This window comes from Saccopteryx leptura, chromosome 6, assembly GCF_036850995.1.
Source record: "Saccopteryx leptura isolate mSacLep1 chromosome 6, mSacLep1_pri_phased_curated, whole genome shotgun sequence".
NCBI classification, from domain to species: Eukaryota; Metazoa; Chordata; class Mammalia; order Chiroptera; family Emballonuridae; genus Saccopteryx; species Saccopteryx leptura.
In genome coordinates, this window is record NC_089508.1 from 161830599 (window position 1) to 161853219 (window position 22621).

A 22621-nucleotide genomic window follows, 5' to 3' on the forward strand; every position below is an offset into this window, starting at 1 on the left:
TTATTCAAATGAATTTTTTTTTTTTTTTTTTTGAGTAGAGAACTATTTTGTCAAATATCTAGAATTGTGGACATGAATGCCTTGGTGGTAATGTTCAGAAGAACTTGCTACATTTCTTTTAAAATAAAAAAAATTGTAGAATCTTTTGCCCTGATTATTTTACTTAATAGCATGTTCTTCTCGAGCAATAGATTCATTCATTTTAGAAACCAGATTACTAAAATATATTCTGCCAGAACTAGTTATTTTATTGAGACAGAGGTAAGTATCATACCAATTTAATCACTTATTAGTACTGTATATGATTCCAAGAACTATATAATGGAGACGTATGTAGTTTGAAGAACTCTAAATACCCTGACCTGTGGTGACACAGTGGATAGATTGTTGACCTTGAGTGCTGAGGTTGTCAGTTCAAGGCCTTGTGCTTGCCTGGTTGAGGCACATACAAGGAGCAACCATTGAGCAGCTAGAGTGAAGCAACTACTTCTTGTCCCCCTTACCCCCTGTAAAATCAATAATAAAATCTTCAAAAAAAAAAAAAAAAAAGAACTCTAAATAAATGAATAAGGGTTGAAAATCTTTCTTAGAAATAAGATCAATCAAGGATAAAATACGCCAGGAAATGCTAAAATTTAATTAGAATCCTCTATTAGTAGCATTTACAGCACGTTGTTTTTTATTTTATAGCTATTTTCCCACTGTCATTGAATAAATGCTTATGAGAAGTTTAGGGCCCAGGCCAGTGATTCAGTAGATAGAGCATCGACCCAGCATATGGACATCCTGGGTTCAATCCTTGGTCAAGGCACACAGGAGAAAAGACCATCTGCTTCTCTTCCTCTTCCTCTCCCTTTCTCTTAGCCAGTGGCTCATTTGGTTCAAGCATCAGCCCTGGACGCTGAAGATAGCTTGGTTGTTTTAGCATGTCAGCCTTAGGCACTAAAAATAGCTTGGTACCGAAGCATCAGCCCCAGATGGGTTTGCCAGGTGGATCCTGGTTGGGGCGCATGCAGGAAGGAGTCTGCCTCACTGTCTTTCCTCCTCTCACCTAAAAAAGAAAAAAAAAAAGAAATTTAGGGTAAAAAGATAGATTTGCTTGAATGTACTGTATATTTCCCCTTCCTCAAGTTACTGCACTGCTCACAAAAATTAGGGGATCAGGTAACATGCAGATATTCCAGTACTTTCAGCCTTTTGTATAGTGCATTTTCACCAATGAAATAAAAGTTGGTTTTGTGTCTCATTTACATAATAAAACAACTTTCTTTGACTTGTTTGCTTTTCTGATGTTCCTATTTAATTAAAAAAATCAAATGTGTTTTTTAATCACTTCATATTCATTTTGAAATATCCCCTAATTTTTGTGAGCAGTATATATGGACTTTTAATAAAGAACACTAGAGGAAAAAAAAGTTACTAGATGGGATAATGAATGAAATGTTGCTTTCTAACTGACTCCTCACCTATATTAAGCTAAGCTTCTCTTTGTGTGTACAGGTACAACAGAATAGCTCGGGAATGGACTCAGAAGTATGCGATGTAATTAAAGAGATTATTGGATAACCTCTACAAATAAAGATAGGGGAACTCTGAAAGAGAAAGTCCTTTTGATTTCCATTTGACTGCTTTCTATGAGCCCACGCCTCATCTTCCCCTGTGCACATGTTTACCTGATACAGCAGTGCTACATGTTGTACATACTTGGAACAACAAACTAGAAATACTGTACTTCTGTACCAACATTGCCTCCTAGCAGAGAAGTGTGTGTGTGACAAGCCAGTTCTCCAGGCGTAACCTAGGTTTGAGACTAAAAACTTTCTTGTTGACTTAAATTTGGATAATGCCAAGATGAGGGGTGGTGGGTCTGGTGTGTGTTTGGATGGGGAAGAAAAAAGCTCCACTGACCTGTAGGAGATGGTTTTTAAGTGGAATCCTTTTAAACTCAAAACAGATATGGAAAGGTGAAGAACACGAAGCTGTTTCTGTATTCATTTTATGCTGAAGGACCTACGTCTTAGGTGAAAGTTATGACCAACCAGATTAAAATCTACCCACATCCTGTATTTTAAGGTCTAAGATTAACTGGACTGGAGCTATTAGTACATACAGTGTGATGGGCTTTGTTCCCACCTCTTCCATCTCCCCACCCTTTAACCCTTGTCCTTTCAGCAACCCCCTTTCTTCCATATTCTTTGGTTTGTATGTGGTTTCTCAGTTAATACATAGCTAATACTCTTATTTTTCTTATGTTTTTAACTGCTTAGGTCTCTCTGGATGTAAGGGTGAAAATTCATTTGATGGAAATACTTGTGTATATTTAAAGACCCAGTTGCTCCTCTGGAGCTGGTACGTTCAAGAATGATTAATCTATGTAATAAACTGATTACTACAGTCATTACATATAATTTTGTGTGAATAGGCTTTTTGATTTTTAAGAACTTTCTCTAGCTGAGATTAGTGGTGACTTTTCCCCCACACTTGAAAAGTTTTCATTTATACTGGTTGCATTTCAAAACCATGAAACAGTTCCAGTTTACATAGTAAAAAGTATATCTTGAAAATAATTTTACTGGACAAGATAAGGGCATAAGCTTAAAACTTCTCCATGAAACTTATATGTGCAGTATTCCAGGAACATGACTGTTAAACTAAATAAGAAATTTGCTTTGTCAATGAAACTAAGCTGCATTTCACCAAAACTTAGTGACATTTCTTTGGTACACAGGACAGAAAACAAAGGCATTGCTATTTGGTAAGTTAAGCTTCTGTGATTGTTAAAGAGCAACATGGACCAAACCTGGGAAACATGAGCACAATCTTGTATTGGAGAGTCTACGTAATTACTTTGCACTACCATTGCAGGATATTCATTCAATTTTAAATTGTACTGTATGTGGCTTTTTGAAGTCTTCCCTTGACTCTAGTAAAATATAGTTTGAAACTTGTGAACAACTATGTTTGCCTGAAACATTGTTCATGTGAACTAGGCAAGTTACCTTTTTTTTTCTCTTCTCCTAATATAATTGTAAACCAGGCCAGACTGAAAGCCATGGCTGGTGCTCACTAGCCATTAGGTTCTTTCAAATGCATCTTTACACTCTTCCACAAAAATTGAGGAATAAATGTCCACTGCTTTTGGTTTTAAACTTGTTCAACTTGTCTTCCCTCTCAGTGTCACTACTCCTCCATCTTGGTATTAAAATGTTACATAACCTGAAAACTCTAATAATTAGAGTATTGCATTATAACTGCTGACTGCTTAGTAATATTTCTTTAACATTCTTGACCTTGCAAAGAAGGTTCAACTATTAACAGTTGTGGGGAAAGGAGTTAGAATTGAGCTCTAACCTAAAATAACCCTGTATTCTCACTATCATGGGCAGGTGGGAATTCATCAATTTTTGTCTTGTTGTTAACTATACCTATTGACTATAGGTCAGTTGTACAGACCCTGAAAGCCAGTTCTTTGTCATCTTAGAGAGCAGCCGTTCATTATCATTTATTAGGTCATAATGTAAATATTTTCACAAAAGTGCTCTTAAGTATTTTTTTAAGTGCTAAGTAAAAGCCATTATTATGGTGTATGGGTGCCTAATGAAAGGGTGGACATGGTCACAAACATTACCAGGGGTCTCAAACTCGCGGGCCACCCACCAATTTTGTGCGGCCCGCAGACTAATCAAACTTCGTGGATTAGTCTACGGGCCAGTCTGCAGGCCGCACAAAATTGGTGGGCGGGCCGCATGCGGCCCGCGGGCCCGAGTTTGAGACCCCTGCATTAGACCCTTGAATGCAGTTTGGCCTTGCTCATTTGAGTGTGAGGATATTTTGTCCAGTCTGTATATATATATATGCCTTGATCAGAATGAAGGCTCAGTCAGGGACCCATCTTTCCCAGTCACAAAAAGAAGTGTGTCACTCAGGATGGTTGTCACCTGGAATCACATTGTTTTCACAGGAGTATCTTGTGAAAGCTTTATCACACGTGAAAGCTTGTTTGCAGTAACCCTGATTATCTTGGTGAGGCAGTGGTTACAAGGGAGTGTCAATTGTATAGGTTTCCTTTGCTTTGCTTTTTAATTATGTGGAGTGCTTGGTCAAGTTATAGTTGGAGTAGTTTCCTTTGGTGAAACGGCATGATTTCAGATACTAGCATGCTCTTTCGTTGGCCAGTGGTCAAAGGTAGTATTGCCCTTCCGGTTTGTACACTTCAGGTAGTTTGGAAGGAGGGCTGTTGGGGCAGGGAGTGGCAGAAGGTCTGTAGAGAGAAGGATATGGTGGTAGTCACAGAGAGGAACCCATGTTCTCTGCCCTGATCTAATAGTAATAGAGGCAATCTTTCTACTTCTAGCTGCCCCTGTACTATTTCACTTTTTGAGTCATTCTTTGCCTCAAGTTATTTTGATCCTTAGCAGATTGTTGGAGAAATGAAATCTTTAAAAATTTTTCATTTATTGATTTTAGAGAGGGAGAAGAAGGGGGAGAGAAACATCGATTTATTGTTCCACTTATTTATGCATTCACTGGTTGATTCTTGTATGTGCCCTAACCAGGGATCAAACCTACAACCTTGGCATACTGGGATGACACTCTACCCTACTGAGCTCCCAAAGCCAGGGCATGAGAAATTGTTTCTAAATTATAGTTGGAATGCCTATAAACTCTCCCTTGTTTACAATTAAGGTGTAATTGGGAGGTGTTTTTCTCAGTTTGCTGTATGGGACTTCTTAACACCCCAGTGGCTAGGTTTTAATAAGTAGAAGAACTCTCTTTAGTTCCTGGGTCTTCTGAATTATGAACATATCTTTTCTCCCTTCCTACTCAGCAGTAAGTGTCTATTACCCCTGCAGAAAACTGTCACCAGTGTTAAGGACCCATTACCTCCGTTTGATTCCATTTGTGAACACTATTTTAAGTGATGGGTTATTTTGGTGGGTGAGATGTTATATAAGAGAAAGCAGAGTTTTAATATGAAAAGGACTGTGAAGGTAGTAAGCTACCAGATATACATTTATACACATTTAAGGAGAGAAAATAGACTTCCTTGGGGACATTCCTGGAGCCTGTTCCCTATTTAGTTTTTCCTTATGTTGTATATGCACTCAGATGAAAAGTGGTTCTGAGTTTTCTACCCCACAAAAGCCTTTCTTTAAAGCTTTTTTCTAACCTTACTTAGCTCTGGCTTGCATAAGTAGTTAGTATTTAAACCCCTCTGAATATTTCCAGGCCATTTGTGGGATGAGCTTAGAAATAAGACAACAGCCAAGGTATCACTTTGTCAGGGTTAATATTTATAATATTCCCTCATTGTAGCCAAATTTTATCTTAGTTAATATAAGTGGGAAAGTTCAAAGGTTGGGACTGACTACTAAAGCCTTTAGGCCTTGGGCCTCAGTGGTTGAATATATAACATAATCATCATCCAGCTTTGCCCTTTCTCAGCGACTCTTCCTGGGCTGGTTGAGGTTGAGGCAGATATTTTTGTTAAAAGTGATCACTTTTCATCTTTGAATTATTTGTGGAGCTGCATTTGATTAGAGGCAAACTGTAATCTGCCTCTTAGCATAAAGACATATGAATATCTTAGCATCAACACAGCAGCTGAATATTTTCAATTGAGTGGGGTTTTTGTTTTTAATCTCCTGTGTAAGTTGTTATTGGTAGAATGGCCTTTTCCAGGGCTAGGGCTCATGATTGCCCTACAGTATACTCTGAAAGCAAATGGTTGATTATGTTTGGAAAGGCCAAGAGGAAGCCATTAAGTGCCCAGCCAGGCTTCCGGTGACTTCTGTCCAGGGAAGAGCAAAGCTAGCATTGGTATAAAAGTGCTGTACACTCCTTTTCAGACACCTAGGGATATGAGAGGTGGTAGCCACCATTTTCCCAGACACCAATCTCTCCTTGCATTGAGCAACTTGTTCTATTTGAATTTCTTCCTAAATACTGAAAAATCCTGACTCTTAAATTGTATGGCCCCTAGAGAGTGAGTATGTGTAGGGAGGGTTTAGTTTTGCTGACCTCAGGACCAACACTCCCCAAATTGCCAGCCTTCTCAGCTTTGAAATTTCCATAGGAAATTAGGGTAGCTTTGGAAACTCCCAAGCTTGGGGCTTCCTTAGAGGTTTTTAGAAACAGCTGACAAAATACAACCTGACCCAGTACCATCTCCTGGTTGATAGTTAGCAAAAACCTAGGCAACCTATCTGACAGTAAGGGTGTCTGGACTTAACTCCAGCTAATTAAGTGGCAATACTAGTTAGGTCTTAGCAATTTCCCCTACCTTCAGTCAGCATCACTACCATCTCTGAAAGGTGTGGGCTCTTACAGAGTGCTGTTGCCGTAAAAGTTGAGGGGAGCTGACCTTGTTTCTGAGGACACCCAGAAATCACCTGCTGCAGTGTGACAAAGAGCCAGAGGAACCTAAGCTTTATCATCCTTTTTGGAAGGATGGCTCCAGGTCATTTCAGGCTAGCCCTCCTTTGGGGACAAAGAGGGTATAAGAGAAGGGGTGAGGGGAGGTTATGGGCAGTACTATTTGAGGGTGAAGCTGGAGAAAGGGCACTTCCTTTTGAAGTTTCAGATATAAATCTTGAGGAGGGGGGCTGAATTTCTTAGTGATTTCTCCTCTGACACAGTGTCCCTGGGTTCATTCTTATTATTCTGCTTGGACATCGACTGACTTTTGATGACAGATGGGTTGAAGTTTCTGTGCCCTCTGATGGAGATGTATCTGAAATACATTTGCTTGGAGTGAATGCTAGTGCCTGAGTGGCCAGCAGAGGGCAGTGGTGACCCACAGCTCTAACAACTATGAGGTGGGTGGTCAGTAAATCGGCTTGGATAGAACCTGAGAGGGGCTTTTGTTGGGATGCGGAGGCCTGTCTGGGTTTGGCTTTGTTCACAGTTTATCCAGAACCAGATGGACTAGTGCCTAGTTCAGTGAGATTCCATCATAGGCTTACAGTTAGGGAACAGCTTCGTGTTCTAGCCCAAGGCTTGCCAGAAGTGTCCAGCTAGTAGCCCCTTTCTCCCCTTCCCCATTGGTATAGCAGCCATATCCCTGTGTGTGGACAGGTTAGTGGGGTCCAGGCCAGGGCCTTTGCACACTTGGCTACAGGTTGCATGGGAGCAAAGGTCTGTCCATTGCTTCATGTGAAAAGGAGAATCTCATATTTCTGGCAGCTCTCTGCCTGGTGCCCACTGTTGCCCTTCCCCAGAGGCAGGCAGTCCTTGTTACCCCAGCCAACTAAATAGCTCAATTTCTTGCCTGCTCATCTCCTATGGGCAACCAGATCATGACTTTTCATACCCTGGAGGGTGGAGACCTGGGGACCTGAGGAGCAGAAGGGATGATAAAGCCTGGGAAATGTTCTCTTGTCTTTTTCAGTCTATCTTGTGTTTTGGGGCCCTAGGTCCCCTAGTCTTCCAGCCTGACAGCTGTGAGCCTCCAGGGCCACTACCCAAAAGCCAGCTGCCTCTTGGGGAGTTCTTTGAAATTCCAGACTTGGCCATCTGGATATGCAAATAGCTCCAGAACTGCTGAGTTCGCCAAGTGGCTGTACCCCAAGCAGAGCTGTGAGAAATAAGTACCACTACCCCCAGATGGGAAACTGCCTTGGGGCTATTGGTACTGGAACCCAGGCTTTCACCTGCTGACTAGGAGTGGAGAGAGGAGTCTTGGGGGGCTCCCCAGGTCCTGCTCTAGTTCCTAACTTTATAAGCGATTTTAACATCCAAAAGGTGAGTTGGGAGACCCCTGGGGGCCCTTTCTGGAGCATGAAGCTCTGGACCTAAGAAAGTCTCTGGAACAAGGAAGGAAGCCTTGGGTCTAGCCTGGCTAGAGTTGTGGGGGCTCCCCTGCAGGGAAAGCTGGCTCCTGCAGTGCCGGATGCAGGCAGTAGAGTTGGGCTTTGGCAGCCCAGAGTAGGGTCAGCAGCCTGGCCCCCAGAATGCCTTGCTCTCCCCCAGGCCTCCCCCTGGGGCTGGTTATCTGGCTGCAGCAGGAGGAATGTGTGCTCTGGGGGGGGGGGGGGGGAGGTCAGGGTCAGGGCGGAAACCTGGGAATGTGGATGTGGACTCCTGCCTGCCTCTGTCCGTGTTTGAGGGAGGGAGCCGTGGAGAATGTGGCTGACAGGCCTCAGGCGTGGGAGAGTGTAGGCCTGCCTCTGTGCGTATGTGCAGGAGGGGGCTGCCCATGTGTGCAGGAACTTGTGAGAGAATCGTGAGCATGAACATTCCTTAGTGTTTATGCTTATGGGTGTGAGCATGAGCTGTGTAACCTTTGAGGAGCAGGAGTCAAGTCTGGGTTTGAATCACAGGCCTATGGTTTTTCAGTTGTATATTCTTGGGCTAGTTTATTTCTCCTTTGCTTGGTTTTCTCATCTAGGAAATGCCCTCCCCCCACCCAAAGGCAATGTTTGGTTGAAAATGTCTATCAAATGAAAAGTTTGTGACTGTGGGTGCTTATAGGTTCAGGGAAGTAGGTATGACAGTGGGACATCTTTCCTGGGTTCCTGTACAAGCCAGTATTTTAATCTCTTAGAGCAGGACCAGCTCATAGGACACCCAGGGGTTCAGAGCAGGCTGTCTGGCCCCTTTGGGACCCACTTGGCAAGGCTTATAAGTGTATTCACAAACAGAATGGGTAGGCATTTGGATGGATATGCCTAGCCAGCCTGTGTGTCCTTGCCCAGGTTCTGTCTGTCCATCTGCTTTTCTTGGAGAAGAAAAGGGGAGTCCAGCTAACCCTTGTAAATAGAAGCCAGGAGCTAGTAGTAGGAAGAGTTGCCTCCAGTCCTGGGAATTGGGGGGGTAATGTGAAGAGAGGCCTGGCTTAACCATCATTTTGTTTCCCAGACCTACTTGAAGAATGAAGGTTAAGGATGAGCCATGGATAATTTGTAGCATCGTCTATAGCAGCGGTTCTCAACCTGTGGGTCGCGACCCTGCCGGGGGTCGAACGACCAAAACACAGGGGTCGCCCACACACACACACACACACACACACACACACACACACACACACACACGATGGGGTAGGGTGTTGGAATCTTGGATCAGCAGGCAGGATTTGGGATCCAGATACCCACAGTTTGGGGAATTAGCCAAGGTCACACAACTAGACAAAACTAGGGAATGTTGGAAGTCTTTTCCAGGTGAAACCTTTAGGGGGAGCTTCCTGGCTTCAAGAGATCCTGGAAGCCCCTAGCCCCAGGCCTTAATTGGAGGAAGTGAGGGCTACAGCCCAACTGGAACCACAGGAGTGGCCTGTAAGGGCATGTTGAAGGAATGATCTGGCCTTGCTCCCATGCACATGCACCACTGGGAATGGGGGTGGGGGGCATGATGGCTGAGATCAGGGGCTAGCCCTGTTTCCTGCCTTGGATTTGGACTAGGGAAGGTTTTCTGGGGGCTCTAGAACTAATGCCTCAGTTTATGTGGCTAATTAGGGATGGTCCTTGAGTTAATGTGGGAGGTTCTGGGACCCTGTATAACTGGATCTCTGTTGAGTGGGAGGTACTTTGTGTCCTACAACTTTGTGAGTGGCAGGACATAGGGTTAGTAGCTATGCACCTGGTGAGATATTGGGGGTGGTTTCCCCACCGAAGTCCCAGGGTATATGTAGCCCTTTATTAGAGGAAGTGATAATATGTGGCCACTATGTAGGTGAGTGCAATGCAGCAACATGAATTGGGTTTGTGACACTTGAGTTGTGTTTCCAAGATGTGTGTAGATTATATGTATATGTATGATATATATTTATATAATAATGGTAGTCAAAACCATTTATAATGATCCTAAGACCTTCTGTGTTTTGAGCCTGGCCCTGTGTTTGCCTTTGCCACAGAGTTTGTCTATTGTGCTATGTTATTTTCATGTTGGGGGATGTTATACAGCTGTAACTGTGTCTTACTTGCTGGGGTACAGCTTGCAGTGTATGGCTCTGTTGTATGCTTGGGCTCTTGATTTCATTGTGTTGCCAATATGGGGCACTGTTGTATTGTAGTGTGATACTCGTTTGACAATGTTCTTTGAGATAGATGGTGGTGGTGATGCATAATTTGGCTGTGTGACATTTTTACTTTGTTGTTATTTTGTTGTGCAGACAGTATATAACTCCCTACTATTGTGTGGCTGAGACCAGCTAGTGGAATGTATGACTCATTTTGTGACCTGGTGATGTGGGTGTCTAGCGAAGGACCATCCATTGTTGGATCAGGCCCTGTTGTGTTGTGAATTGGCTGTCTGATAGTGACCCAACTGTATCCTTCTGTGTATGTGACCCTATTGTATGTATCCATGAGAACCATTTGTTTGACCCCACTGTGTCATGACATGTTGGACGGTGTGGTGTGGTGTAACTCCATGTGATAAGTATGCCTCCTTTGTGGTGGCCCATAGTGGTGTTTCCCTGTACAGATTGTGTGTCCGTGTGACCCCTCGGTACTGCTGCTGTTCCCCTTTGCGGGTTGGTGTGTTGTTTGACCTCAGCTCCCACTGCCCTTCCCCCGTACTGTCCGTGGAGCCGTGCAGCAATCGATCGCCATTGATTGTCCCTGACGAGCTGCTCCACTTTCCAGCCAATGTCAGGAGGGGGGATCTCCGCCGCCCTGGTGGTGTCATTTCCACACACTCCCTGGGCTGCTGCCAGCTCGGGCGCCACCAAGAGCCGGCCTGGATTGCCCAGAGCGTGGACCGGAGCGCCCACACTGCGCCAGGACGCATTCGACGGTGCGGTCACCCTGCCTGCCTGGCCTGTGGCCCTGCACCCAGGCCCTCCCTTCCCTGGGTGGGTATATGTAGCTGCCACACCAGTTTGAACTCTGCCTGGGGGAGGGGGCAGGTACCTAGGTGGTGCCCCTGCAAGGCGCAGGTCTTTTCCTGCATTGGAGGTGCAGGGCCCACCAACTTTGCTGTGGCCCAGACAGATGCTAATGATTTCCCGGGAGGCTCCGGTTATCTCTGGCCTCAGCCAGCCAGTGTACTGTCCTGGGCAGGCAAACACACCTCCCCACCCTCTCCCTCATGGTTATGAGCCACCCCCAGTGCCCAACAGCCCACCCCTCACCCCTGCAGTGACTATCTCCTGGACAGTGAGGGTCACAGACTGCCCAGGGCAGCCCCACACAACCATACAGTTAGGTCACACTATCACACAACTAGTTCATCCCACCACTCTGGCTCTGTGGGAATGTTTGCTGTCCACCTAAGATGCTACTGTATCCTCTTTTAAGCCCCTGCCACCCACCCATGCTCATATGAGCAGGGAGAACTGAGGCTTAGCGAAGCATGGCTCAAGGTCACAAGACCCTTCACCTGCTCAGCTGAGTGGGTCACTGTCTCTTAGAGCCACCTGGTCAGGAACTTGTAGTCCCTTCCCCCATTCTCCGCAGTCCTCTGTTGCCCAGGGGCCAGAGTCAGTTTCCAGGCTCCCCAGTGGAAGTGCTGACGTGGCTCTGGGCAGCTGTCTGGGGCTGGGAAGCGGGGCAGATGTCACAGTGCCCAGGGGAGGAGGTGGCTCCATGGGGAGGGTGGGCAGGGCCTTTTGCCTGGCTAGACATGCCTCCTCCCCCAGGCCTGGCTGTTTGGGGCTTGGGCCAGACTAACCTGCTTCCAAATCTATCTCCAGCTCCTCTTTGTGGCTGCTGACAAGTGTTGCAACTTCTCTGGTCTTCCTCTCCTATCAGAGGAGAATAATAGTACCAGCTTTAGATGAGTGTATGCCTCAAATGACAGCAGGTGTGGACAAAGCCTCCAGTCCCATGCTGGAAACTGTTCCTGCTCAATAAATGTCAGCTCTTATTGTTGTTGTCTTTGCAAGTGGGAATTTGTTGTGTCCAAAGGCAAAACTGGGTCCTGAGGGTACCAGCTGGCTTCAGAGGTCATTCGAGCCAGCCAGCCTCCTAGCCCTCTGCATCTCTCATGCCTTTCTAGCTTTGTTCCTTCTCATTGAAGTGTCAGCCCCCCTCAGCTTTGCCTGTTGCCAAGCTGCCCCCACTCTCTCTCTATCGTTGTGGTTCCCTCCTATCTGGCCGCCACATTGGGTCCCTCAAGCAGCACAGCCCCATGGGAACAGCAATCGATGGGGCGGAACAGCCTCCCTGACAGATGGACCCATGGAGGCTGGGCTGCTTCAGCAGAGCTCCCTAGGAAACCAGAGACAGGAGCCGAGCCACCATGGCTGCCTCCTAAATAGAAATGGGAGGTGGTGGGGAAATGAGGAGGCCAGAACCTCCAACTAGCCACAGGCTGGGCCAGCCCTCTGGGAATGGGTCTGGAGGGACAGGGCAGTCCCTGTGCTTCTCTATAGGCCTGGAATCTGCTTGAGGGGGAGGGTTCTGAAGACTGCCTGGTAGGTGGGATATGGCTGAGTTCCCCTCCATGGGCAAGTAAAGTTTTGACAGTCCTTTCCCTGTCCCCATTGTGGACACACTTTTTCTAACAAGCCCAGAGGCTGGTAGGCTGGTAGTTGAGCAGGCAGGCAGACTGCATACATGCCTCAGGCCACGAGGGGCCCTTCAAGCTGGAATAGCGGGAAGACCCTCTGCCTGTGGTGTGGGATGCCAAGCCTCAACTCCTGTCTATGTGTGCCGCCTCCCAGGCTCCCAGATTGGCCAGAGAAGTTCCCAAGGTTTTTCAACCTCCGCACTATTGACATTTTGGGCCGTTCTAATTCTTTGTCCTGTGCATTACAGAATGTTGAGCAGCATCCTTGACCTCTTGATTAGGTGCTAGTAGCAGCAGTTATGACAACCAAAAATGTCTCCAAACATGGCCCAGTGTCTCTTATGAGGCAAAATCAGCCAGAGTTGAGAACCACTGGTCTAACCTGAGTACTAGCCTCCTGAGTTGGAAGGTGCGGCCAGGACCCTATGGGAACGCCCAAGGTCCTCTCTGTGGAGAGGTTTCCAAAACAGCCTTGTTCCCAGCTCTCTCAGGCCCAGGAGGTTGGAGGCCAGCAGTTCACCTCAGCTCCTATAGCCCCAACTGCCAGGTTGGAGGGAACCATGCTTGCTTGTATGGCAAGGCTGTTGGTGTCACCTACTCAGCTGTGCCAGGTTTGGTGCCAACAGCTCACTGCTGGACTACACAGCATGGGGGCAAGGGAGTGGGTGTGGTCATGGGGGGTACTCGGGTTGCCTGGATGGCCTTCTGTCAAGCCAGCTTGAGATGGGGGAAACCAGCATGGATGATCAGGTTCCTCACTTTCCTTGGTGACCTGGCAAATGTCTGCTGCCTTCCTCTGTACTGGTGTTGGGCTGGGGGGTGGGGCTGACAGGCCTCAAAGCCAGTGGGGGCTACTGCCCAAAGTAGGAGAAGGATTGTGGACACAAGTCCAGCAGGCTCAGCCAACTGACAGCTGGGCCACCTGAGTGCCAAGTTGTCCCCTCCAAGAAGGGGAGGAAGGCACTGTGGGCTGGCTAAATGGTGCCCGAGTCCCCTATCCAGAAGCCCTTGAGTGAGACTCCCTCTGGGGTCATCTTCCTCTTCCTGCCCCGGCAGGCAGGCAGGCAGGCATTGAGGTGAGGAAAATCGCCAGTGTACAATCTCATTGCTTGGGAAGTCCCTACTTATGTCTAACTTCCTTTCCTCCTCTCTGCCCTATTCTAGCCTATATGCTCTGGCCCCTGCAGAGTCAGGGCACAACATTTTAGGTTCTGTGGCCAGGATGAGCGGTCATTCCAAGAGAAGAGAACCCTCATGCTTAGGGGAGATTCATTCGGAATACAGGTCAATGGGTCCCTCTGTGGATAGAGGGATGAGGGTACCTAAATGGGCAAAGCTGAGGGAATGGAGAAGGGCACTGGTGCCAGTTGATAACACTAAGGTCCACAGACAATAGCATTGCCCCAAGATACACTGAACCTAGCAGCAGCCTAGGGGGTCCCAGGGTAGGGAGGAGGAAGTAGCTGGGAGGTGGGCAGTAGCTTTGAAACCAGAGATGGACCAGGCTGGCTGAGAGGGCAGCTTGGGGCTGGGGTTTAAAATAGTGCCTCAGCCTGGCCAGGATCGAATTCAGGTCACCCATAAGGCAGCGTGGCCACCACCATCCAGCTCGAGTTTCTTGCCTTACTTGATTTGATGGAGGGGCTAAACAGGCAGATGGACCTAAGAGAAGGGGTCCAGGCACTGCCACTACAGTACCCTGATGAGGCTCTGGCCTATTTCCCTTCTCCACACACACTCACATGGGACAGATTGCTAAGATGTTCCTGATTTTTTTCCCCTCCTCTTTGGTAAACATTTATTTAACAGCAACTGGGGACCAGACCTTAACCAAGCGTGGAGATGAATAAGACCTTGACCCTATCCCAGACCCCAGGACTCCTGGCCCCCAGGATTGCACAGAATTGGGAGGGTGATCAGTATTCAGCAGAGACCCTGTACCTTTTACTAATGTCCTAGCCTTATTCTGAAAGCCCTGGGCATGGGGAAAACAAGGAAGAGAAAGACCCCCTCCGTGCTACAGGCTACAACAGACTTCAGATTATATGCTTGACACCAGAGAAATGAATGTGGCCACAGTGGGGAGGCGAGACTGTTCTCTAAAAAGCTAGTGATCATCCTTGAAAACTCTCCGGAGTGGTTCATCTCTCCAGTGTTTCTTGGAGAAAGGACCAAATGGAATGACTTACCTCCTTCACCAAGGCAAAGTTCTTAGACACAAGTTTGAAAGGGCAGTCTGGTCTTTCTGTGTTCAACCAGGGTGCCCACTTCCTCAAGCTGACCCATGAATGAGGGGAAATGAAAGGGGGGTCCCCTCTTTATTTTACAGAGGAAGTGTGTAGTTCTTGCCCTGACACACCCCATTATGCTGTTGGAAAGGGAGAAAAACTTCTTCAAATTTACTAAAAAGTTTTGCCTACCCCTAATCTTTTCTACTCCACTCTCCCTTCCTGGAGTCTCCTGTCCCTGGGGACAGTGGCTCCTGGGGACTGGCAGGTAGAGTTCCTCCCCACTTTCCTCTCCTTCCCCAGCCATGGGTCTGAGTGGGAGGAGGTGACTGTAGGCCAAGCCAGCTCAGGGCCAGATCTCTTAATTTTATTTTATTTATTCATTTTAGAAAGGAGAGAGAGACAGAGAGAGAGAGAGAAGGGGGAGGAGCAGGAAGCATCAACTCCCATATGTGCCTTGACCAGGCAAGCTCAGGGTTTCGAACCGGAGACCTCAGCATTTCCAGGTCGACGCTTTATCCACTGCGCCACCACAGGTCAGGCCAAGGGCCAGATCTCTTAACTGGAGCAGTGGCCCACCCTCCTGACAGAACTCACATATATCTAAAAAAGCGTCTTATATATCTTAATGATTTCTCAACAGCCCCTGATTGAAGCATGCCCAATTTAGCCGTGCCGTAAGTAACTTTTTATATTTCCTCAGGGAATCATTTCACTTATGAATCTTTTCTGAATCTGCAATCTTGATTAAAAGGTTTTTTTGTGTGTGTTTTTTTTTCCTGTATCCTTGCTTCTGAGATGCCTCCCTAGTGAAAAGGGTGGTAGCACCACCATCAGTTCTCCCTCATTAGCTTGTCTGGGGCAGGAGAATTCTTACTGGGGGTCTGGGGAGCAGCAGCCAAGCCTCTGCTATAGTAACACCTGGGGGTATGTGACCTGAGGGGAAGGTAGACTGGAGGACGGGCTCCCAGAGGGGTGGTGGGGGTGTTGGAAAGGGGAAAAAACTACTTCAAATTGACTCAAAAGGTCTGCCTGACTAATCTCGTCTACTCCACTCTCCCTTGCTGGAGAGTCTTAGGCCCCTGGCCAGTCTCCTGCCCACATATACTCCCCTCCCAGCTCCGTATCAGCCCCACACACCCTGCTGTAGGGGATTGTCCAGCCCATTTTGCCTTTAGGGTATTTCTTCACCAGTAGTTTAGGAATTGGAGGATACTGAGCAAGGATTCAGCTTGAGAACACAAAACTGGTTCAAATCCTGTCCTTGTTGCTGCACAGCTGCCACAGCCTGGGTAAGTCACTTCTAAGATCAGAGCCTCAGTTTCCTTATTTGCAAAATGGGAATGCTGTTGCTAAACAGATTACTGAGGGTTTACTTAGCACAATGCCTCCAGTAAGGCAGCCTTTGTTATTTCCCTTGGGGGACCCCAGCACCAAGAAGCAGGGTTGGAGCAATGCTGAGGGTCCTATCCCAGTTCTGACCTGTATCTAATTCTTTTGCTCAACCCATTCATTATCTAGTCCTGGTGACACTCCTCGAGGTGGAGGGGGTGGGACTGGCATAATTATCTCCCCGAGGTGAATAAAGGTCTGATGGGGTTGGGACTTGCCCAGAGACTGCCCTAGGAGGCCCCCCCAGACCTCCTGACCCTCTTCCCGAAGAGACAAAGATTAGGGCTGCAGCAGGAAGGCTGGAGGGCAGACTAGGGTGAGAAGCTTTGAACTTAGAAATGCCTTCCCTGTAGACTCCTTCCTGGAACCCACCCCTCCCCATCTCCTCATAGTTGGGGCAGAGACTTGCCCAGGTGCTGGGATTTCTGGCTCTCACCTTTAACCTCTGACTTCTGGCCTTGGGGTGGGCCCTGTGAGGGCCAGAGTCGTGACTGGGGGTGGGGCACGAGGGGACAGGCAGTGGTGGCAGTGGAGGCGGCAGCTGTGGGAGTTAACGATTTACGAGGGGCCCCTTCCTGAGGCCTCCCTCCTCCCAGGCCTGGCAGGCAACCCGTGACTTCCCAGGCGGCTAGACACAGAACCAGTCCCGCCAGTTCAAAGAGCAGTTCGTTCTGGGCCCACCCCCAGGCACTGTCTGAGCACCCCATTCTCAGGAATCTGAAGGGGAAGGCAAAGTAGGGGCTGGTTGGTTGGGTCCCCTGGTCTGTAGAGAAGCTCAGTACTGTTTTCAAAAGTCACAGTGTGATGGGCATTTACCACCCTTCCCTGCCTTCTGGGACCCAGTCTCTGAGGGGAAGCTGAGCCCCACCCCTCCACCCTCAGCATGCCTCCCCATACCACCCCACCCTAGCCTGCAGATCTTGGGCTGGGCACTTTCAGGCCAGGCTGGCTTCTGGATGCCCAAGCCCCCCCCCCCTCCCCTTTGCGCCTGGTCTGGGGCCTCCAGGTTTGGGACACTGTACCACCGCCCAGGCCCATTCATGTACCTACAGCCTCCTCCTGACAGGGAGGGGGCAGGACCCTGGAGCCACAGCTTTGGCCTCTGGGAACAGCAGTCCCACTTCTGTAAGAGAGACAGTTGAACCATGATCGTGCCTAAAAAAATCAAGTTACTGTCAGAGGCAGACTGTGCCCCCTCAAAATGTCCCCTCCCCTCTCCCCTTCCCCACTGTATGTGGGTATAGGCTGAGTTAGTTCCCTGTGCCTGGCAGAGAAGGGGGCTATGTCTGGTTGTGGCATGTGTGTAGCTGTGCCTGGGAAGGGGAAATGCAGAGTGTAAGTGTGTGTGTTGGCCTGGTTTCTGCTCCCTCCCAGCCTCACCCAGTCATTTTGTTCTGGAACTGGAGTACCCCTCATCTCCCCTCCCTTCCCCCCTGTTTACACAGCTCAGGGCCAGGCTTGGGGCCACCAAACTGACTCCTCAGGGAGGGCCGAGCCTTGGCCTCCTAAGAGACAAACCTGGCTTCTCTTTTTTTTTAAGATTTTATTTATTTTATTTTATTTTATTTATTTACAGGGACAGAGAGAGAGTCAGAGAGAGGAATAGATAAGGACAGACAGGAGCAGAGAGAGATGAGAAGCATCAATCATCAGTTTTTCGTTGCGAGACCTTAGTTGTTCACTGATTGCTTTCTCATATGTTCCTTGACCGCGGGCCTTCAGCAGACTGAGTAACCCCTTGCTCGAGCCAGCGACCTTGGGTCCAAGCTGGTGAGCTTTTTGCTCAAACCAGATGAGCCCGCGCTCAAGCTGGCGACCTCAGGGTCTCAAACCGGGGTCCTCTGCATCCCAGTCCGACGCTCTATCCACTGCGCCACCGCCTGGTCAGGCTAAGATTTTATTTATTTTATAGAGGAGAGAGAGAGAGAGAGAGAGAAGGTGGGGAGAAGCAAGAAGCATCAACTCCCATATGTGCCTTGACCAGGCAAGCCCAGGGTTTTGAACCAACGACCTAAGCATTCCAGGTCTACGCTTTATCCACTGCACCAGACCTGGCTTTTCTAATTTTCCCCTCTAGTTTCACAGCTCTGCTGTCCTTTCAAAGGTCATGGGGACAGGGGTGGGGTGGTCTAAGGACCAATGGCCCATATGTGAAGGCTGAGACTACAAAGGCCTGGGCCTGTATCTCTTCCCCTGCCCATGTCTGCACTCCTAGCCTGCCCTGGGATTTTGATTGAGGTCATACAGTTCAGTGTGACCCACCCCTGAAGACTGTCCAGAGTCAGGGCTCCAAATGATCCTATTCCTATCCCATACATAATGGGGCAGGGGAGTAGAGGGGGACCAGGCCCAAGAAGGGTTGACATTATGAGGCCAGGCTCAGTCTTGGCCATCTTTATTGGAGACCGTAACTCCTACCTTCTCTCCATGCAGCCATTTCCCAGTCATTGGATGTTTAATCAATGACAGACATTAGCTGATAAATAGCTGCCATGGAAAAGGTAGATCCCAGGGCAGACAAGGCATGGATTTAAATCTTGGTTTTGCTACTTTCTAACCTTGAGCAGGTGTCAGAGCCTGATGATTAAATAAGCATATGCACAGAGAGCAATTAATGTGGTGCCTGACATATAGTAAGTGCTCAGAAAGATGTTGGCCACAATTATTAGTGGTATCTACTTAGTGCCCAGGCTTCAGGCTCAGGGCAGGTAGAGGATCTTCCCTTACCCTCAAAGAAGTTTCATGGGTGGTGGTCGTGAGGGGACCGGGAGACAAATGAGCAAATAAAAGCTATTTTTGTGCAGTGTGGTCACTGTGGCTATGAGAGAGAACTGATGAGGGGACCCAAAGCCTAGCCACAGAGTGCAGTTATTCAGCGCATGCACTGCAAGGAGGCCCCTGGCAAAGGAGGTTAGGAAGACTGAAAGTCCATGACCTGCTGCCAAAAGGGATACCTAGATCTGCCCAAAGCAGGTGATTTTTCCAAATTTGCACAAAGGCTAGTAATGGCCCCATAGCTATGGGCCAAACTGAGGCTGAGAGTCAGGGGTTCCCAGTGGAGGTGACTTGTGCTATAGATCTTCAGTAAGAATTTCATGGGCTGAGCTTGCTTAAGGCCCTTCTGGGCAGAGGGAGCATGCAAAGCCTTGGAAACCTGGGGGAATTTTTGGGTGTCTGCAGGAACCACTAGTGTTGGTCAGCAGGGCCCAGGGACTGCAGGGACGCATAGGGCTGGTTGGGGAAAGCCAGGCCCAGTTGGGGAAGGGGCTTGGGCTGAGTTGTCTGGGTTCTGAGAAATCACTACAGGATGTGAAGCAGGGGAACCCTAAAGCAGAGCTGTATGTGAGAAGCCTCAGTAGGACAGCAAATCTCAGAGGTTAGAACTTTAGTGCCAGTCTCACTTTAGTTTCCTCATCTGAAAAATGGGGATGATACTACTGCTTGGGCTGATGTAAAGAGTAAATGAGATATTTAGCACAATGCTCTGTGTCAAGGGTAATGTCTTCATAAATGCCAGCCATGGATATATATATGTGTGTATATATATATATATATATATATATATATATATATATATCCATATCCATAATTTTATTTGTTGATTTAGAGAGAGACACGAACATCATTCTGTCCCTGTATGTACCCTGACCAGGGATCAAACCAGCAACCTCTGTGCATTGAGATGATGCCTTAAGCAACCAAGCTATCCAGCCAGGGCACCTGCCGTGGATATTATAACAAGGATCCAGGAGAGCAGAATGCAGAATACTGGACTGACATACTTCTACTTAAAAGATGGGTCTTTCTTTCCCCCAAAGGAGCTGGACACTTAAGGAACTTGCTTCCTGAATCTAAACTGATTAAATAGCAATGCGAAATTTAAATATTCCTCTTTGGAGGCAGGGGGAAAGTAGGGAAATAGTGAACCAGGGTGGCTTCACTTCTTATGGAAGGGGGCTGGGGTGGGGTTGGTTTTCCCCAAGGCCAGACCTCATACCCAGTCCTGCCTGGGTGTCCCACACTTGTCTCATTTGTTAGGGTGGCACATTCTGTGTGGATGGTCCGCACATGACATTTTCTGTTCATGTAGCATTTTCCATGTAGACAATTCTGCCCCTCTCCCCTCTGGTTCCTATCTGGGTTGGATAGGGGAGGGTCTGGATCTCCCTCTAATTCTTAATTTCCAGGAGCAAGGGAAGACTCCTAGATCCATCCTCTAAACTGGGCCAGGCATATGCCAACACCCCTCTTCCATTGGGGATCACGTTATCTTCATTGCAGTCTGCAGCCCCTTGGCTTTGCTTTTATGAGTTGGGGGCAGAAGTCTCCAAAAAAATGTGGATATTTAATAGTAATTCCCTAAGGTGGAAACTATTACTTACCCATCCTCCCTCGTGGATGCCAGCATGAAGCTTCCTTTATGTGTGCAGACTTGATGTTGCATTGATCTTCAGCTTCAGGAACTCTGCAGGATTGAGCTTCATTTCTTGGGTCCTAGTCCTCTGAGGCCTGCTGCTAACTCTTGGGCAACAGGTGTCTCCTCACAGTCTGTGCCTCAGCTTCCCTAAAAGGTAGATGAGGATGGGCTAAGTGTTTGAAGATCCTGGAGCATCTAGACCTGGGACCCTCCTTCCTTTTTCTTTGTATGGTCAGTGCCAACATGATACCTGACGCTCAGGGTGGGGCCTAGAATGTCTTTAAGCCATTTATGGGTAATGATGTAGAGGTGTTCATTTATTTTATTTTATTTTATTTTTTTGTGGCAGAGACAGAGAGTAAGAGAGAGGGACAGACAGGAAGGGAGAGAGATGAGAAGCATCAATTCTTTGTTGCGGTTCCTTAGTTGTTCATTGATTGATTTCTCGTGTGCCTTGATGGGGGGGGGGGGGGCTAAAGCAGACCAAGTGACCTTGGGCTCAAGCTGGTGAGCCTTGCTCAAACCAGATGAGCCCGCGCTCAAGCTGGCGAGCTCGGGGTCTCGAACCTGGGTCCTCTGCATCCCAGTCCGACGCTCTATCCACTGTGCCACCGCCTGGTCAGGCTAGAGGTGTTCATTTGCCTTAAAACTGTTCCCAGAGCAAGTGCCTCGTTTTCACTCACATAGTGTTTGCTTGGGTTGACTTTGAGGATGGGTGCTAGGGAGGAGAGGAAAGGCTAAATACCTCCCCTAGGGAGCCATTCCTTGAATATAGTTAAGAGAAAACACTTCGTAGCATTTGTGAAACGAAGAGAAGAAATGGCCACAGTTTGGGGAGGGGCCACTTCCTGTGGCATAGGAGGTCAGGGGTAGAGAGGCAACAAACACATTTCAGGTGAACTCTGTCCTTTGACATGTCCCTCACTCCCCCACCCCCTAGCTAGGTCATGGTCCCAAGGCCAAATTTAGAAGACTGCGCCCTTAGAAACCTGGACCTCAAGGCCCTCCACTGCCTCCTGGGAGATCGGCAGGCTGCACAGAGGAGAGGAAGCAACGAGGTGGGAGCTGGTTTCGCTTCTCCACTGAGGCCACACGGAGCAGGGCCTGAGGCTGGAGGCACCCGAGTTGCCAGTTAACTCCCTGTTATCTGGGCCCCAATCGATCTAGGGCTGCAACTGTTTAACTCTAGGCAGATTTCCCCAACTGCTCTGCTCCCTACTCCCCAAGGGTCTGTGGTCTGTGTTTCTCTGCCCAGCGGAAGAAACACAAACTCACCCCCACGAATTCCACAGAATTGCTGAAACTTTCCGCTTTGGGACTATTTGCAGTTTGGGATTATAGGAGCCTGGGGTTTACTCTGTGGGTCTCTGAGATGGCGAAAAAGGAATTCTGCCATATCATTAGCCCAAGCTGGGCACATGGAAGGGGCACAGAGGGCAAGGATATGCCGGCCTAAAATCTGTACCCTCTAGGCTTTTGTTATCTCTTTCAACCAGTGTCTGCTGAGCGCTGTTTTAAACTAGGCACCATTGCAGGCTTGGAGTTCCTAGGCCACGGTTCCAGAGTACCACAATGTGAGTGCTTAGACCCGGAACTCAGGGCTTAGGTTGGCGGCGGCCTAGGACGCAAAACGCCTTTTCTTGGATCAGTTTTTCCATCTGGGAAATGGGGACAGGAATCTCCGCCCCTTTTCTCCCGGGGAATCAGCGCCCAACCAGTCAGGGACAGCGCCCTGGAAAAGTGGGGTCTCTCAACCCCCGTCTAGCTCCAAGAGCCCTCCGCTAGGGGATACGGGACCTACACGCACCTGAGCTGAGGGGCGCGGTCAAAACCTCCCTATTGGTCCTGGTAGCTTCGCGGCCTGCTGAAGATGGAAGGGGCAGAGGGATGGCGTTTTTCAACGTATGGTGGGTGTCCAAGCCTAAGCACCCCTCACAAAACCGAGGAGGTCCTCTTATTTTTCGTAAAGTTGTGGGAAACGAGGTGAAGACGGGGGCGCGCTGGGGAGCTGAGTCTGGGCCGACGTCGTCAGAGCGCGGGGAGCTCGAGGCGCAGTGGCTGCTGCGGCTCCGGCCTCAAAGCCTGCGGCGTCAAAGTGGCCAGAGCTTTGCTGGGAGGGAGGCGGAGGGAGAAG

The 22621-nt window shown here is 48.3% G+C and overlaps 2 protein-coding genes and 1 long non-coding RNA gene across 4 annotated transcripts in view; 2 read left to right on the forward strand and 1 right to left on the reverse strand.

The window, feature by feature from the left end:
* UBE2D2 (ubiquitin conjugating enzyme E2 D2) overlaps positions 1–3223 on the forward strand; it is a 68100-nt gene extending 64877 nt beyond the window's left edge. Inside the window, exon 7 of the mRNA XM_066344623.1 lies at positions 1501–3223. Coding sequence (XP_066200720.1) covers positions 1501–1546 — 46 coding nt within the window. The 3' untranslated portion in view covers positions 1547–3223. The remainder of the gene's footprint in view (positions 1–1500) is intronic.
* Positions 667–22613, reverse strand: LOC136377613 (uncharacterized). 2 transcript variants are annotated; one of them, XR_010746335.1, is made up of 4 exons: positions 22295–22613; positions 20453–20634; positions 11611–11683; positions 667–1051 (listed from the first exon to the last, which is right to left on the reverse strand). It is a non-coding gene; the product is annotated as an uncharacterized lncRNA (long non-coding RNA). The 2 variants fall into 2 exon arrangements; XR_010746334.1 differs by lacking the exon at positions 11611–11683 and having other exon boundaries at positions 22295–22601.
* The window catches only part of CXXC5 (CXXC finger protein 5), a 35421-nt gene continuing 34262 nt past the window's right edge, over positions 21463–22621 (forward strand). The window contains exon 1 of the mRNA XM_066344617.1: positions 21463–21545. The gene's annotated coding sequence lies outside the window, so the exon portion shown is untranslated. The remainder of the gene's footprint in view (positions 21546–22621) is intronic.